The 17,567-nt window shown below is 48.1% G+C and overlaps 1 protein-coding gene across 1 annotated transcript; it reads right to left on the bottom strand.

The window, feature by feature from the left end:
* Positions 1 to 463: 463 nt before the first annotated feature.
* On the bottom strand, positions 464 to 16,669 carry APEH (acylaminoacyl-peptide hydrolase). Its single transcript, XM_035106015.3, has 22 exons — positions 16,374 to 16,669; positions 13,304 to 13,433; positions 12,236 to 12,362; positions 11,210 to 11,300; positions 10,772 to 10,847; positions 10,345 to 10,505; positions 9,798 to 9,935; positions 8,593 to 8,684; positions 7,985 to 8,025; positions 7,747 to 7,868; positions 6,860 to 6,920; positions 5,713 to 5,810; positions 5,278 to 5,329; positions 4,263 to 4,351; positions 3,459 to 3,597; positions 3,009 to 3,092; positions 2,829 to 2,909; positions 2,246 to 2,334; positions 1,928 to 2,118; positions 1,367 to 1,469; positions 1,134 to 1,240; positions 464 to 924 (listed from the first exon to the last, which is right to left on the bottom strand). Exons 1-22 carry the CDS (start codon positions 16,383 to 16,385, stop codon positions 822 to 824), a joined length of 2,187 nt encoding a protein of 728 aa, XP_034961906.2. The 5' UTR covers positions 16,386 to 16,669; the 3' UTR covers positions 464 to 821.
* Between the last annotated feature and the right edge of the window lie 898 nt (positions 16,670 to 17,567).

Here is a 17,567-nt window from a genome sequence, read left to right as displayed (position 1 = left end):
AATTCCCACTCTACTCAAGAGACAGACAAAGTGTAGAGTCTACTTCCATGATAATGTATCAGGAAGCACCAGAGAAAACAGTGCCTATATATACAAGAGAAAAATGATATAGCAGAGTGTCAAGCAGGAATTTGTTCTGACACAACACAGCATGAGAGGTTCACATGCACTATGATCAGTTTGGGTTTAGTTCCTGGTGACATCTGTAGCTATAAGCTGGATGGGAGGAGTTCTGAAGAACAAAAGCAATAGTTGAACATTACATTCCACAAATCCTCTTTGTGAATTACCTTTTTCCTTTGCGTCAAAAAATTGCTAGTCCTGTTATCTCTTCTTCTTCAAAAAAAATCTAATACTCTGCAATAAAGTTTGCATCTCAGTAGTTGACAAGCCCCAGTTGTTGCCAATCTCTATAAAGAATTACACTTTGCAAGTCAGCCTCTTAAAAGTCAAGAGCGAGAAGTCTTAGACAATCAGGTGTGTTTTATTTACTTTTGCAGCAGGAGTCTTTGTAGTTCACCTGTTGTCCCCAAAGACTAAGGCTAAAGACAGAGGTTCAAAAATCAGTACCCAGCACCTGACACCTCCAAATAGGCCACCTGCTATGGTGGAACTACTTATCAGAGGACAAGATCTGACAAAGTGTGTGATGACGGTGACCTTTGCCATGTACTTATTCACGTTCTAGACGACATGAATACCAGAGTAACCAGTCCCTAGGTGGCTGTTTGGAATTGAAGTGCCTTGGATTATGTCGGCTGGCCATGCTGCTTATTAGTATGGAAGTGGGTTACAAAAGGAGTAGGCCAGCTTTGCAGTCATCATTTCAGGTGCTGAATGAGCCAGAGTGCAATATTCATGAAACCATCTGCCTCGGCCTCCACACTAGAGAGCGAATGGTTATTGCCCGGATAAAGCAGCATCCTAGAAAGAGAGACACACAAATATTAAGTGTAATGTGATTATTTTTCACACCACTCTCTCTTGCCAGACCTTCTGCCCACTCACAATTCTCCCCTCCTGACCCAGTCACATATATTTCTAGCCTCTTGACCACCACCCCTTTGTCCCTATAGAGCCTCTGTTCAGCCAGCTCCTTTGCATTATTTGCCAAGTTTGCCTATTATGCTTACCGGGTTGGGACACCCTTGGCCTTGAGAGCACGGTAATACTCCAAGCCTTGCTTGGGGGGTACACGTCTATCTTCCTCTCCTATCATTAAAAGAACAGGTGTCTGAACCTAAGGAGGAAAAAGGGCAAAGATATCAAGGCAGGTGGAAAAACCAAAGCTCTGAAAATGAAGTAGCAAAATCATGGAGTTCTTGGACCAATGGATGTGGAGAGGGAAGGTCTGTGTGTACTGTACCTTGTCAACATATTGCATAGGTGAACAAAGCAGCATCGCTGCCCCTTGCCTGGGATCTGGGAGGGCAGTCTGGTCGTACGGTAAGCCAGCCTCCGTCAGGCACCTAGGAGTAGCAGCACAGCAAGAATCAAAACAGAGGGAACGGGAAGCAGAGAGCAGGAATAAATCGAAAGTTCTTCCAGCTGACAGGTGCAGAAAGCAGAGTAAACCCTGTACATTGGGACTAGTGCATTTTATGAAAGTGCAGATTATAAATGGGTAAATAAATAAAACTATGGACTATAGTGATGGTCACCAACTTGGATTGTTTTAAAGGACAATTCAATTAATTCATGGTATGTGTGTGTTAAGACTATCAATAGCTACTAGCCACGATGGGTGCGTTCACCGTGAGGTGGTACGCCTCTGAATACCAATTGTTGGGAACCACCTTGGGAGTGTTCTTGCCCTTGGGTCATGCTTGCTGGCTTCCCATCAGCACTGGGAGAATAGGATGCGGGAGTGTATGGGCCTTCTTGTGTTTTCATTACAGCAGCCGCTCAGGCTGCCTTTGGTACGCACCAGTCAGGGATGTCAGTGCTTCCGACCATGGAGGCCACGTTGACCACGGGATTCCTGGCCACGCAAGCCTTGTAGGTGTCAGGGTATTGGCCGATAAGATGACAGGATAGGAAGCCTCCATGGGAGCCACCAAACACGGCCACTCTCTGTGGATCCATCAGTTCCTCCTGTAGCACCTGTTCCACACAGAACTGCAAAGAAGACGGTGGGTGAAACAGTACCAAGGGGAAAAAACAGCACTTCAGCATCTTCCCACCAGTGAAAAAAATCTATAGCTCCCCCCGCTTGCCCTGGAAAGGGGGATTGCAACCCTCTTACCTGCACATCCTTGACATCCTGACTGCCCACTTTCCCTGGAAGGGAGTCCACACTGTCCTGGCCAAAGCCTAGTGATCCTCGGTAATTCACTTAGGGAAGGGAGAAAAACAGGCTCACTGAGATCTCCAGTTCTTTGCTAGAGCTCCCTGCTTTCCAAGGAGATGTCACTCTGCTCAGCCAGGTTGCAGAATCACTGGGCAGGAGGATGCTTCCTCTAATGGAAGGATGATACCATGGAAGGAATCTCCAGCTCTCACTACCTGCTACCTGAACTTGACTACTGCCACCCATAGCAGCTCCTACACCCGAAAGCACAACCACTGCTTTCCAGAAGGGCGAGAAGCCTTTCTTGTGCCATTCCTCCTCCAGTGTAACTCTCCTAGCGCACCTGTTAAGCAACTGAGACAGACTGGACTAGATGGGAAAAGGCCAAGCGATCTGGACCAAACTGCAGTCATTTACCACTGTCATGGGCGAGGATCCATTGACAGTCCGGTCTCCTAATTGTGATGCCCTATTCTAAGATAAACTGAGACCCCAGCAGCCCACTGGGTGACTGAGAATGCTCTGGGCCACCACTTACCCAGCAGCACAGCAAACCCCATCCGACAGAGCAGTGCTGGGTACAGCATCCAGCTGGTGGTGAACGCTGAGTGTGGGCCTCCTGCAAAGGAGAAGATGGGAGTGCCAGTGAGATGAAGGGCGAAGGAATCACCCTGTGCCTTGAATGAGGGGAAGGGAGGGATGAAGACAAAGCACTTACCATGAGGTGACACCACTAATGGAAACTTGGCCTTCCTTGGCTCCTGAGTGGGCCGGAGTAGGATGGCTTCAAAACTGAGGCCCGCTGTGAGGAAAGACCACAGTTTGCAGATCTGATGAAAGTCAGGCATAAAGGCCTAGCTTCAACTAACCCAGTGCACTCACAGAAGTCAACGCAAGGGCTCCACTAGAGCAACAGGCCTTTCCCCCTGTGATTCCCTCCAATTTGCTGTGGAGGGTCAGGAGAACTTCCCAGAACAATACACAGGGGAAAGAGAGGAGGATAATTCCATCTCCTTGCAATGGTAGATCTAGCGTAAGTGAGTGGTGTCAATTTCCTCCCACAATCTGCATATCACAACCTCAATGCCCCAATTTCTTCCCCGGCTCAAAGCAGGGAATTAAATTCCTTGGTCTCTGGCAATGTCTGTCCAATTCTCTGGGCCCTCACCATACTGGGGGTTGTCCTGTTCTGGAGGAGGCTGCAGGGTACGGACATCCCAAGAGATTTCTTGAATTGGACTGGCTTCTTCCAGGCACACCCAGTTTACTTCAGCTTCCTTGCCGGCAGGAGGCAGGAAGGCCACCATCTGCAGCAAGAGGACATAGAGGAATCCAGCACCACTGGAGCAGATCTCTCTTACTTGGACCGCACAAGGTCACCCAGAACATAAGGAGCAGAGCATGTCCCCTCAACAGCAGCACACGTCAGATATTTGAGAAGAAAAAAGAGGCAAGCCCAGTGGAAATACAAAGGGGTGTGTGTGTCGGCGTTGTGTTCTGTCCCTGGGCTCTTAATCATCGCACACTGCACTGCCGACAATCCTTGACCCCACAGCCTCTATGCTGTTTCAGCTTTGGCTGTATAAATCTGTACTATGGGCAACAAAACATGATGCCCAGTGCCTCATATTTTGCCCTCATCAGAATTCCCTCCCTCCCCCCTCCAAAAAAAGAATCAGTTAAGCACATAACTAACAGGATGTGCAATCGCAGCCAAACAAGTTTCTGACACAAGACGAAAAAATAACTTTCCAAGTTGAGGATAAAGGCGCCCCAACTGATTGATTTGTTACAGACCAGTTCCTAAGTCAAAGTCTGAAGGCTTGGTCTATTTAATATTTGGGTAATCCCAAGCAAAATGTAAAGTGATAGAAAGCACAGGAAGTATTATTTTAGAATTACTGCAACAAGCAATTCTGAGGAGTGTCGAGCCAAGGTCCCTCTGCCAAACCTTTGGCCACTGGACACTTACAAGCATAGGAGGGCAGTTTGGAGTGGAGAATCTGGCCACCAGCAGATCTCGGTCGACAGTGAGCAGGGCCCAGCTTCCAAGACGGGAACCTAGGTTAGTAAAAGAACAAAGTTTTTCTCTTCCCCTGTATTCTGTGCTCAGGTGGAGTGTGCAGCCCTCACTGCTTTGTTTCTGACCTGGTATGTTAGCATTTGATCACTGAAGGCCTGGGCAAGCTGGCCTGATACAAGCAAAGCTTTGGGGCAGAGAAAAGCTGACTTGACATGTGGAAAAATACAGTATATAAAAATGGACAGAATATGCAACACAATGGGTTGCATCCAGAGAAGTCCTCCTGCTTGTGCAATGGAAGTTCACCTCACTCTCCTCCCCCCCCCCATCAGCTCCAGGGCTTGTGGGAACTCCCAGAATAGATTTGGGAGGGGGTTGTCGTGGGGTAAGGAGATAGGGAAAGGACTGTTGTGCAAACGTAAGTCATTCTGCGAATGTTATGGATTTGTTGGATGCATCCCAGTTTCCAACTGCTGATGGCTGGAAGCTGAACTAAAATTAAGAACGCAGCGTTGGCAGAATTTGGAGGGGGTTGGAGGAGAGGGGCAGTGCATGTGAAGCAAAGGTCACTAGAACAATGGAGATTTTCATACTGGATGATCAGTGGGCATTAAGAAACTAGGATAAAGATATTGGCTTGGGGTGCATCTTTCACCCAAATGCTTACAAAGGCATTATAGTGCAATACTAAAAAGGGTGGGGGGAAAAGCAGAAGATAAGCAAGTGAGGACACCAGATACAATTATCTCCAACTGTGCCAGCCGATGACAAAGGTCTGAAGAACTCCCTGAACAACAGACTGCAACATGGCTTGTCTGTTCACTTGGAATAGCTTTGCCCCAAACGGAATAAACAAATTAGGACTCACTTCTGCCAGAAGATCAGAGGATTGCAGTGGCAGGACACAGCATAGATTTGGAAGGAACTAATTATGGAGGGCTAAGTTATTGAGTTTGCTACTTACCCCTGGTGAGAGAGCACACACTGCCTGACACTGTATCAACTACAATCAGCTCCTAGAGGAAAAGACAGCATGAGAGAGATCTACTCTCAGTTGCATACAGAAAGCACCTTCTCATACAAGCTGTCCTGCAATTCATCAATGGACGGACACACACACACACACACACACAAGCAAGGTTCCGCAAGATTTGCACAACAATCCCTCCTCCACCACACTATTTGGAATGAGTCAGATGTTCAGATGGTGCTATAATCCTCTGCTTTGTTATGTGGATCCTTGTGAGATCTCCATGAAGCTTAAAGATATTAGATGTGCTGATTCAATTTGCCCATTGCCAAATAAAGCTTTTGATTGGAGGTGCCCTTTGTGCTTAGTCTGCCCGAACTACCCCTGGCTTCAGTCTGAAGCTCAAGCTACTCTATGCTTCGTTCTTACCTGCCTGCTATATTGAATTGTGTCCAGCACAACCCTCTGGCTGTCTGCTGCCCAGCAGCGCTCCGGCAGTGCTGTGCTATAGATCCCAGTGAATTCACCTGTAAGAGACAAAGAGCCTTCACTGAAACAACAGCTGCCCTTCTGGTGGAAAACACAGGGATGCCCCTGGGCCAGGAAGCCACATGATAAGCCCCCTTCATGGATGCCAGCCAGAAATAGCCCATGAAATTCTGACACCAAGGCAAAAACAGCAACAACAACAACAACAAAAACACCAACTGGCACTCCCCAGAGGGGTAAAAATGATAAAAAAAGAAATTCAATTATTGGCAATTTCCTGCCCTTTTAGGGTAACAAAAATGATAATAATCTGCCACCTATAACGAGTGATGTCACCCTGCCTAATGAGAAGGTCAGCCATGATGCTATCTCTCTTCATATATATTCCATGGCCCGCCAATCCCTCTTTGCAGCCAGTCCCCATGATATTCCACAGCCAGGATTTGCCTACTGAGCCTGCTTTTCTAATGGCCAAGTGGATGTGGATTCTGAATTCCTGAAAAAAAACTGGCAAAAGATTCTGCAGAAAAATACTTGCTGAAAACACAGAACCTAACTGCCATTGCTGATTCCAAACTTGAGGCAGGCAAAGAAGCTGCTTCTGATTCTAACAACAACAACAACAACAACAACAACAACAATAATAATTTTATTTATGCTCCACTGGCTGGGTTGCTCCATCCACCCCAGGGGGCTTCCAACACATATAGAAACCTTCCAAGGGATGCTTCCAGATACACTCTAACAGAGAAGGTGCCATGAGCAGCCTGTGGTTGGTTTTCATGTTTTCCCAATGCTCAGGCCTTTTCCCTACTGCTCCAGAATCTCCTCCTTTCGTTCCCCCTTAACACCACCTTGTTTCTCCCAAACCATCCAAAGCCCACATTCTACGCTCCTGTAGTTAACGCAGTGATAAATGTTGGCCATTCTGAACAAGATACGTGACTGCGTGATATGCAGCAGTCCTAACGTTTGGCTTTGCTTGTTGTTGCACACGGAATGCTTGGCACACCCACGGGGTTCCATCGGATCCCATCAAACACCCCATAGCATACCCTGGGAGCTCCAGCACAGTTGTAATACGCACCTTGGCTCTGCCGAGGCACAATCTCCACCACGACGGAAGTGAGCTTTGTGTACCAGTCGTACTGGGGGGGGAAAGAGATCAAAAGGCATCAGAAAAGGATGTGGCAGTGCACAGCTTCCTGCCCCACAAATATTTTATAGCATCAAGACATGCTTCACGGAGGTGCTGAGGTGCCTGATCTCTCACACATCCGTTTGGCAAAGGCCAGAGCTCAATGACTCGTTCACAAAGCTGCCAACAGGACTTTCTGCATGGGGATTGGGCCCACTTCCCTATCTGCAGGAGAGGCCTCCGATTTGCATACAATTCAGGCCATATGCAAATACATACAAATTGACATTCTCTTCCGTGGGCAGGGAGGAGGACCCAACAATAAATCAGGGGCCACACACAAGTAATAAGATGTCTGGCAGGCAGAAGGCCAAAAGCTGGAACTTTCCCCATAACTGTGTTTCTGTCCTAGAAAATATGTGACCTGTTGAATTTCTACTTGACACTGCTCTCCCCCAGTGCCAACTCCAAACCAGGCAAAAACCTCAATTTTCACGAGTTGTTTCATAACACATTGTGAAGCTGTAATTTGCTTTCCCCTGGTGTGTATGTGACTAATATTTCTCCACGGCGCTCATCACTCATTCACAGCTGTGACTGTACTCCTTTAGCTACAGTACAGAAAGACAGGAGCCGGCTCATTTCTTACAACCTTCATTCTGAAAAGGGCTAGATATTTACATTTTTCAAAATGAAAACTCAGGAGTCTGGGTCCGCTGCTACCTCTGGGCCCAGTTCAGAAGTGTTCCTTGTGTCTTCACCTCCGGAATCTATATAGAGGGCAGGAGCTTACTTGTCTCTCATGCAAAGACTCAAGGCTCAAAAAAAATACTCACCATGCAGAGACGGCTGCACTGTTGGTGAGGCCCAGATGCCGGGTTCTCTAGGTACACAATGCGACATTGGTCTGGGCTCAGGCGTGGAGACCAAATGGCTTTGTTGTCATCTGTTAACAGTTCTGCAATGGGAAGGGAGACAGTGAATTAAGAGAGAGGACTGAGAAATCAATGCATGGCTGCTGATGATGATGATAATAATAATAAAAAAACAAACAAACAGGAAAACATGTCTCACCACAACGACCACCTGTCAGGTCCACATAGAAGATAGCTGATCTGAAAAGAAAACCACAAAACAGAAGTGGGGGTTTCATGGGAGAGCACCCTGTGAAACTAGCTAAGTGGTTGGGGACATCTATCTTCTCCCCACAGGCTAGTGTCTCACTCATCACCCAGACAGGAACATAAACAGGAATGTTATTATTTATTACATTTTTATACCAACCTTCATCTGAGGATCACAGGGTAATTTACAATATAAAATCACAAAAATACATAACACAGTAACAAACAAAAACAAGCCCCCCCCCAGTTTAAAAGGACAGGGTGAAGAGGCGACTTCTTCCTGATGAGGCAGCAGGGTGGTTCCCAAACAGAAATAGGGCAAGTTCCAGAATAAAAAAGGGCGCCTACTTCATCTGCAAGAAGCCACACAAGCTCCTCCATAGCCACAAGACCACATCCCCCCTGGCTACAAGTGCTGCTTTGCAGGCACACAGAGCACCCCCAACCCCAAAGACCCCAGCATGTTTGTAGGCCCACCCCCACCCCCAATTTGGTCCCTCATCTATCTAATATAGCCAATCCCGCTTGGATTCTTACTTGTCCTGGTAGGAAACTTACCTGCGATTTGTGCAGTACCTCAACCCTAGGCGGAAGGGCTCGTGCCACCAGCCTGTGAATACCACCCCAGTGTCGCCTGGAGCCCAGAAGGCCTGAGGGAGAAGGGAATGCCATGTCAGGTGTGGAGAGGCAGGTGGGTGACTCTAGCACATCTCCAGCATGCGGGGTTATGACAGATTGGAAGACAAGAGCGGATGTAAAAGGTAAAGTAAAGGGACCCCTGACCATTAGGTCCAGTCGTGACCGACTCTGGGGTTGCGCGCTCATCTCGCATTATTGGCCGAGGGAGCCGGCGTACAGCTTCCAGGTCATGTGGCCAGCATGACAAAGCTGTTTCTGGCGAACCAGAGCAGCGCACGGAAATGCCGTTTACCTTCCCGCTGTAGCGGTTCCTATTTATCTACTGTACTTGCATTTTGACGTGCTTTCGAACTGCTAGGTTGGCAGGAGCTGGGACCAAGCAACGGGAGCTCACCCCGTCACAGGGATTTGAACCGCCGACCTTCTGATCAGCAAGCCCTAGGCTCAGTGGTTTAACCACAGCGCCACCTGGGTCCCATATACCATGGAATTAAATGGATGGGGAACACCCCCTGGCTCTTGCCTTGGAAGATAATTTTGAAATTATCTTTCCAGTAAGGCAGCATCTTGGCTGGCAAGCACAGAGTCCCTCCCACTATATCCTAGCCATTTACCACAGCTATTATAGTATCGGAGTTGGCAAATACAGTGGTACCTCTGGTTGCGAACGGGATCCGTTCCGGAGCCCCGTTCACAACATGAGCAGTACACAACCCGCTTCTGCGCACACACGGGCTGCAATTCGGCGCTTCTGCGCATGTGCATGACGTCGTTTGACGCTTCTGCGCATGTGCGAACCGCCGAACCCGGAGGTAACTCATTCCGTTACTTCCAGGTTCGGCGTGGTCGTAACCCATGTTGTATGCAACCCGCAGCATTCGTATCCAGAGGTATGACTGTAACAATTTTGGGGGTGGGGGTAACAGGCAACACCAAGGATGACTCCACACTGTTTCTGTTTCAGATACCAAACTCGTGGAAATCTTCTGTTGCTTTTAGAGCCCCTCCTTGTGGCTAGAAGGCAGAATGCAAGTATTTAAAATAAATAAAAATACTGTACCCTTATCCAACTGGGCTTAAGTGGGTGCCAACCTTCTCCCTCAATTATCCTATACTGTACTGACCTGCCCAGGGGAGATGTGCTCTGGAACACTCTCCAGGACCGAAACGTTGTTGCTCTCAATGTCCAATACACACAGCACAGGGGTGCTTTTAGCCACCAGGGTCTCCCCCCAGTCTTCGTAGAACACAAACTGCTCTCCCTAGGAAAAGCAAAGAGAGATCCTGATGCAGAGGCAGCTCGAGTGACAGCAAAGGCATTCTCACCTGCCTGGGAGATTGCCAGGGCCTGCATCACTGGTTTTCAACTTGGCGTCAGTCAAGCGCTTCCCTCTTCCTGAAGAGTGAGCAAGCCAACACACACATTTGCCTACAAACTCTGCAGTTCCATTGCAGGCACATCACCCTTGGAGGCAACTGCTCCCTCAGAGCCAACTGTTCAAGATGCAAGCATTTGCTTTACTACATTTCAGGTATCAGTGTAATTGGTAGTGCATTGCCTTAGGAACAGAGCTGCTTTGAGTATGAAAAAAAAGGCATATGGTGATGATGAAGAGAAACTGAAATACTGGCTCGCAGGACACAAGGCAAAGCAGAAGAGGTTCATTCTACCTTGATGGCTTTATCTCGTCGCTCTGTCTTGGCCAGCTCCTCTTCACTGCTCAGCTCAGGGGCTTTTGACTTAAAGAACGACTCAGCCTTGGGGCGCTTCTTCTCCGCCACGTAGAGAAGGTGCGTCTCGGAGTGTGACCAGGCCAGGCAGCCAAATTGGTCTGGGGCCAAAGGAACAAGATGACAATAGATTTCACTGACTGTCCTCAAATCAAAAATGCAATGACCAGAAGCATTCCTAGGTTTCCCAAGTCCCCTTTTCAAACATGACAAAAATGGCTTCCCTTATCAGTGCATATCAGGGATATCCGAGGACACCCTACCACCACCACCACCACCACTCCCAAGCTGCAAGGAAAGGATGAATGTTGGGGCTTAGCTGTCCTCTTCTCGTCTCTAACAAATGGAAACTGCAAGGAAATCTCACCGTCCTCGTACACTTGGCCATGCTTCTCCAGGGCTGTCAACTCGATGCTCTTCACCTTGCGGTTCTTTTCCCACACCTGTGGGAGCAGACGCATGGCAGATTTAGTCCCTGAACCCCTTTGCTTATGTACCCAGTGTCTTCTCAGAGAATGGACCTATTCTGAGCCACATGAAAGAGCCACAAACTGACCCCTTTCCTTTCAAACAAAAAGAAGCAAAAGCTATTCAAGTCAGAGCTGCCATACAACTGCCTCCCGGGTTGGAAGCGTGACGGATTGTTTGAGAATCACTGAGCCAACGGGCCAAATATGAAGCCACATTGCTCTGGGAATGAAGGGGCAGAGCATCTCTGGAAGGTCTGCCTTACACAGGAGAAACGTATTAGAGAGCCAGGGTATAAGTCTCTTCTCTCAGCTTTCTTCAAGCCAGCTATAGATACCTCTAGGAATTGTTTCTCTTCGCCTTTGGTGTTGTTAGTCTTCCGTAGAACGGCTTTCTGTGCTCCACTGGGAGAGTCCCGACTGAGCAGCCTAAGAAGGAAAACAGCATGGTTAGCCTAGGAAAGATGGCGTTGGTCAGGCACAGGCCAGGACGAAGAAAGTACCAGAAAGGAAGGCAGCTCAGACTGCACCAATCCTTCCAGGACAAGCAGGGGACATGTGGCCCTCCAGGTGCTGTTGGGCTCCCGACTCCCCATCAGTTCAGATCACTGGCCATGCTGGCTATGCCTGAGCGGAGCAGCCCCTCTGTCCTGGGAGAAACAGCCAGTGCTGACACCAAGGAAGGGGTCCTGCCGCTGCAAAGGGCAACAAACAAACACCACATACAAGCCTTACCCAAGAGGCTTTGGAAGCACACCAAGCTAGGATATTGAAAGGGATGGATGGGTCGTGTGGATCATCTCCATTGTCATTTGGTAATAAAGTAAAAGTATGGCAGTACATATAATGTATTAGAAGAACTACCTCGCCTCACATGTTTCCCCAGGGCAGGATGACACAAGAGAGAGCCTTTTTAAGTGTGGTGCCACAGCTGTGGAACACTCCCTTCCAACCAAGGCCTGCTTATCTTTAGAAAGCAGTAAAAACTGGGATTTTCCAGAAGTTCCTGCTCAATAAGTATATGCTGCTGGGCAGGTTTGCAGTTTTGTCTTTCCCCGTGGCTTCTGACAGTGCTAGATATTGCAGATTAGGGCACTTAACCATTGTTTTAGTGTTCTGATTTTCAGTCAGCTGCCTTAGAGGCCCCTTCGGTCCAAAATTATGGACTCTCAAATAATTTTAAAAATAAAGCAGTCTGATCTCATTAAAGGATTCGGATTGTTTTGGTGCAGAACATGTATCCCTGGCACTGGAGGTTCAAGGCTACGCTGATCCTTGGGAGACCCCCTTCAGCACAAGGCTTTGGGTAGTGACCTGCCGTTTCTGCAGAAAGCGTGGTGAAACACAACAAACAAGAGACTTACTCTCCCTTGATTTCCGTGCAATTGCCAGAGGGGCTTGAGTACACGATGGAGTGGCTGTCATGGAAGATGAGGTACTGATGGCAGAATTTTATATTTTCAGCTCTTTCCAAGTCTCGCTGTGACCACTCTGTAAAGGGAGGGAGAGAACTCAGTTTCTGTCCAGCCTACCACAGAAAGAACCAATCTTCCTCTACCACAAAAAAATCCCAACATCACTGTCCCATCCTCCTCTTCCCCCAACTATTTCAGGCAAGACCAGAAGCAGACAAGAGGAGCCACCCCACACAAGAGACTTGCCGGTCAACCTACCTTAATATATTTCCAACACCAGTCAAATAACTTTCTTTCCCCATGTCTAAAGTTATGATTTCATCCTGGTTTGACTTCTGCAGATTTTATTCCATTGCCCCCCATTTTACATTGATTTGTTGCTGCAAAAAATATTTTATTTACTTTCTTACATTTATATCCCACCTTTCTTCTGTCATGGCGCCCAACGTGGTTGGCAGGTGGTTTCCCATCCAGGCACTGACCATACTCAGGCCTGCTTAGCTTCAGCAAAGCGGTGACCTCATGTGCATTCAGACCATACCCAGGGACCTGTTTTAATGTGATTTGTGACTATGTAATGATGCGAATTGTAGTTTGTTTTACTATTAATTTTGGTCTCTCTCTCTGTGTTTTAAATCCCATTAAGTTGCCCAGAGAACTTCAGTTATAGGGTCGCCTATACATTGAATGTATGTATAAAGGCCCCATCATGCCCATTCCTGGTTCATGGTCAAGAATGCCAACAGCACTATCTTTGGGCTTTATTTCTTATGATCATCAGAGGAAGATGAAAGTTGGTTTGATGCTGAAGCACAGGAACCAGCCAGTCAAAGCCACAGAAACCCTGGTGCTGACAGCTAGTCTCCTGGTTTATCTTGTCAGGAGTGATGGTTCAAGGCAAGGCAAGGCAAAGAAAAGAAAAGTGTACTGATTGCTTCTCATGAGTTATCCCAAAGTGAATCGCAATATAAACACGGGTCCCAACTAATGTTGGCAACTACGAGGGAGAGGTTTTACCTGTGTAAACGTTGCAGTATTTCCCACCATACTGAGTTGTTACCTCTGGCCCAATAGAGGCACTGGAAAGAGATGGGAACTGGCTAAGCTCACGATACAAAGCAGCTATCTCCTCTGCGTCGTTCAACAACTGCACAATAAAAAGAAAGAAGCAGCATAATTAGTTAGGACCAACTCCAGGTAAAAGCAACACAAACATACCGTACTTGCAGTTAGCCCTTTGCTCAGGGCAAGTAACAACTGCTTCCGGGTGAGAAGCTGGAACAGAGGGCAGAAAGCATGTAAGGTGGGGCCACTTTGGGGAGTTGAAGGAGAGAGCACACAGCTAGCTGGAGACATAGCAGTCCTGGCTGTGTGCCTTCTGCAGATTAGAGGACGGTTGGCAGTAGCAGCTGCTCCTAACTTCTTTTCCTACCTAAGCAGATGCGATTTTTCCTGTATGCACACCAGCACATCACTGCTGTAGATAGGAGAGAGAAGCTCATCACCTGCTTCTGAGCAAATTAAGCTGCCACACTGATATAGGGTGTATGTTTCTCCCTGTCTCCTGCACAGTTTTCCTTTTTCATTCCCAACCACAACCAATACACAATCTATATTACTTATAAGTCCTTTCTTCTAGAACATTTTGGGTCCTTGGTTAATCTTTAAGGTGACACACAAGACTTGTTTTATCCCAAGTTTGCAATCCAAAACAGACAGAGCTAGATGTTTCTTCCCTACTTGTTTTTGAAACAGACAAAACCAGGAAGTCTGTTCTGTACCAAGTTGCAGCAAAGGTGCTCTTTCAACTACCAATACATTCATCAAGCCAGCAGCCCAGGTTAATGTGTGACAATCTAGGCCAGCAGCAATTGAAACATGGTTTGTGGAAGGACAAAGTTTCATTAGCTACATTTGGCACACTATTTACTTTGGAAAGGCAGGGCAGGCAATCACATGGTAATTAAAGGCCAGTTATCACTCTTTCTATCTGAAAAGTTCACAAGTGTGGGAGGATCCCAAATCAGCAGCATCCATGCAAAAGAGTCATCAATTGTTGTTGAAGCTAAACAGGAGGGTAAAAACATCCCCTGCCTCCCTTGCTCATTAACATTTCATTTGTGCCACCAGGGAATAACCTTGGCCACTGGCAACTACAGAATTTTCTTTGGAAAGGTGTCCAGGAAGAACTCTTCCTATATCCTTCCTGCTCCCCCCTCCCCTTTGTGTTTTTCCCCCCTAAACCAAGGATAGGGAACCTGTGGCCCTCCAGATGTTGTTGGACTCCACCTCAGCTAACATGACCAATGGTCGGAGATGATAGGAGTTGAGAGTCCAACATCATTTAGGCTACAAAATCCAAACCCTGAGCAGACAGAAGTGCTGTTTATCAGATTGCCATGGCTGCTGCCAGGAATTTTGTTGGGGGGGGGCAGGACTTTTGTTAGGGAGGGCAGAACCTCAGTTAGCTATGTTTTTATTGATTGGGGGGGGTAGCTACACCCATGCCATTTAGGCTGGCCAGGGTGGAAAGTGTGGGGCTGCCTGGAGCTGGTGCAGCAGTTGGATGGAGACTGGGTCCAGTACCATCAGCAGTGAGGCTGACTTGCAATGCAATGGATCTCAGGCTGGTTCAGCCCTTCCCTGCCTTCACAGCACCCCATTTTGGGGCTTTGTGTGGGCCGCTGCTGACAGGGATCCTGCCAGTGGCACTTCCATACACTTGCAGGCTCAGCAGGCAGAACAGGGGGCTCCATGCTAGCAGACTGATGCGGATGCCGCTGTGCAGGTGGAGGCCAGCAGGGCTGAGCAGAGAGACACCTCCAACCAATCTACCTGCCACACTGTGTCCAAGAGCCACAGGTCAGCCACTCCTTTAGTGCAAGAGTTCAAAGTCCAGTTCTCTCTGCTGCAACAGCTACTTCATGCACTCAGTCCTCCCTTCTCAGGAGCAAGTGAGGAACCTTACCCTAATAATCCATTTTATATATGGGAACAACACATAGCTGCCAAGTTATCCCTTTTTTACAGGGATTTTCCCTTATGCTGAATAGGCTTCCTCGCGAGAAAAGGGAAAACTTGGCAGCTATGGAACAACAGTGTGGTGACAAAGAATAAAGATAACCATCCCTCTCCCCGCCACCACCTTAAGACTTTCCCCCTGTTGTTGTTTAGTCGTTTAGTCGTGTCCAACTCTTTGTGACCCCATGGACCAGAGCACGCCAGGCACTCCTGTCTTCCACTGCCTCCTGCAGTTTGGTCAGACTCCTGTTGGTAGCTTCGAGAACACTGTCCAACCATCTCATCCTCTGTCTTCCCCTTCTCCTAGTGCCCTCAATCTTTCCCAACATCAGGGTCTTTTCCAGGGAGTCTTCTCTTCTCATGAGGTGGCCAAAATATTGGAGCCTCAGCTTCAGGATCTGTCCTTCCAGTGAAGCAACCTAAATTCGTGCCACATCCAGTCACCCATGTGCTCAGGGTTCTTAAACCATGCCAGGTCAACACGCAAAAAAAAAAAATCAACTGTTTTAGAGCTGTGACGGTTCCTACCTTGTGTGCACGTGGTGTTTTTTGTTTTGAGGGGGGGGGGGAGAGTAGAGGGATGCTGAAGTACTGCGAAAGGAAGCAACTTTTCCCCCCTTTTGAATGGAGACAGAAAGAAGAGTTGCCACATTCTCCCCATCCCACACCCCAATTACATCTTCATATTGGCCGGGTGTGCCTGTGTAGAAGAGTTGTTTCACGTGTTGCAGTTGTGTTCATCTCGCAGCTCTTAAAAGCGGGGGCCGAGGGAGAGAAAGGGAGCCAGCAGCCTTGGAGCGCGGCCCGTATCCCGCCCCCAGGAACCATCCTATGCAGACGGCTAGCGTGGCAGCAGGAGAAGGGAGCCCATTCACACGTTCGTGCCCCTCCGAAGGGGATGCTGGGAACCCCAACACCTATACACACCCGCCCGCCACAGCGCGGAGCATTGTGGGAAGGTCTGCTCAACGCGCAGGAGCTGCTTCACGCGGGCGGGGCCCACCCACCCCGCATCCTCTGGGGGGGGGCGGACCCGGGGAACCCCCCTCCGCCCCGCGTTTCTCACCGGTGGTTCCATCTCCTTTGCCGCTGCGCCAAATCCCGGAGGTTCGAAGTTCGGTCACCTTCCGCTCGGTACCTCCAGGGTGGGTGGGGCTGTGCCTTTTCGGTCCCGCCTACTTCCATTGGCTGTGGACCTGCCCGTCAAAATCAGCGCACGCCGCTCAGTGGGAAGCCTGGCCATTGCTTTTATCTGGAGACAGGACTTCCTGTGTTGCGAGGCAAAGTCGAGGCTTGGCGTGGACGCCTCTGACCACGCGGCCCGTTCGTGCTCTTTTCTTTCTAAACCGATCCTTTCCCCCCTCTAATGTGAATTTGCAATCACTTAAAAATGTGCTGCAGGCGAAGATCCTCGTGGCGGGGCTTCAAGGGAAGTGGCTTAAAATAGGCCAGCCCAACGTTATCCCCATACTTCTCCCTACTCTCCTCTTATCCTAAATTGTTTCTTTTTCTTTCCTAAGTAAATGTCGTGCTTCTGTTTTTTATGAATTCATATTTTCTGTGTAGGTTGCGGGGTGGGGGGAGAGGCAGCAAATTTGAAATCCGTTTCTGCAATCATCTGGCTGCCAGGAACTTGGAAGGAAAAGCCTACATTTTTACGAGGGTTGTTCAACCACCTACTACTTCCAATCTGAATTTTATCTTTGCAAAAGTCAAATGAAGTTCAGCAATTCTGCTGCTACTAGCTTGAATTGTGAATGTACTTGTTTTTGAAACACCAGCCCTAATGGAAATGAAAGCAGGTTTGTTTTTAAAAAGTAGTGACATAGGTTTGGTCAAAATAAAAATAAAAAATCCTTCCAGTAGCACCTTAGAGACCAACTAAGTTTGTCATAGGTATGAGCTTTCGTGTGCATGCACACTTCTTCAGATACACATCTGAAGAAGTGTGCATGCACACGAAAGCTCATACCTATGACAAACTTAGTTGGTCTCTAAGGTGCTACTAGAATGATTTTTTTATTTTGATTGCGTCAGACCAACACGGCTACCATAGCTGCCAAGTTTTCACTTTTCTCGCGAGGAAGCCTATTCAGCATAAGGGAAAATCCCTGTAAAAAAGGGATAACTTGGCAGCTATGACGGCTACCTACCTGTAAATAGGTTTGGTGTAGTTGATACCTTCAGTTAAGTCATAGTGCGTAAAGTCCACCCGAGTAAAGACCCATACAGCATGCCGTTCAGTGTGGGGCTCACACTA

Source organism: Zootoca vivipara, chromosome 2 (assembly GCF_965207765.1).
Source record: "Zootoca vivipara chromosome 2, rZooViv2.hap1.1, whole genome shotgun sequence".
Classification (NCBI taxonomy): Eukaryota; Metazoa; Chordata; class Lepidosauria; order Squamata; family Lacertidae; genus Zootoca; species Zootoca vivipara.
This window is presented reverse-complemented; position numbering and strand designations above follow the sequence as displayed.

Bases quoted from the DNA above. Each gene is read 5' to 3' on its own strand.
- APEH (XM_035106015.3), bottom strand. The intron at 6,921-7,746 runs GTGAGTATTTTT...TTCCCCCCCCAG, and splicing joins AGTGCAGCCGTCTCTGCATG to TACGACTGGTACACAAAGCT. The intron at 2,119-2,245 runs GTAAGAGGGTTG...TCTTCTTTGCAG, and splicing joins AGGATGTCAAGGATGTGCAG to TTCTGTGTGGAACAGGTGCT.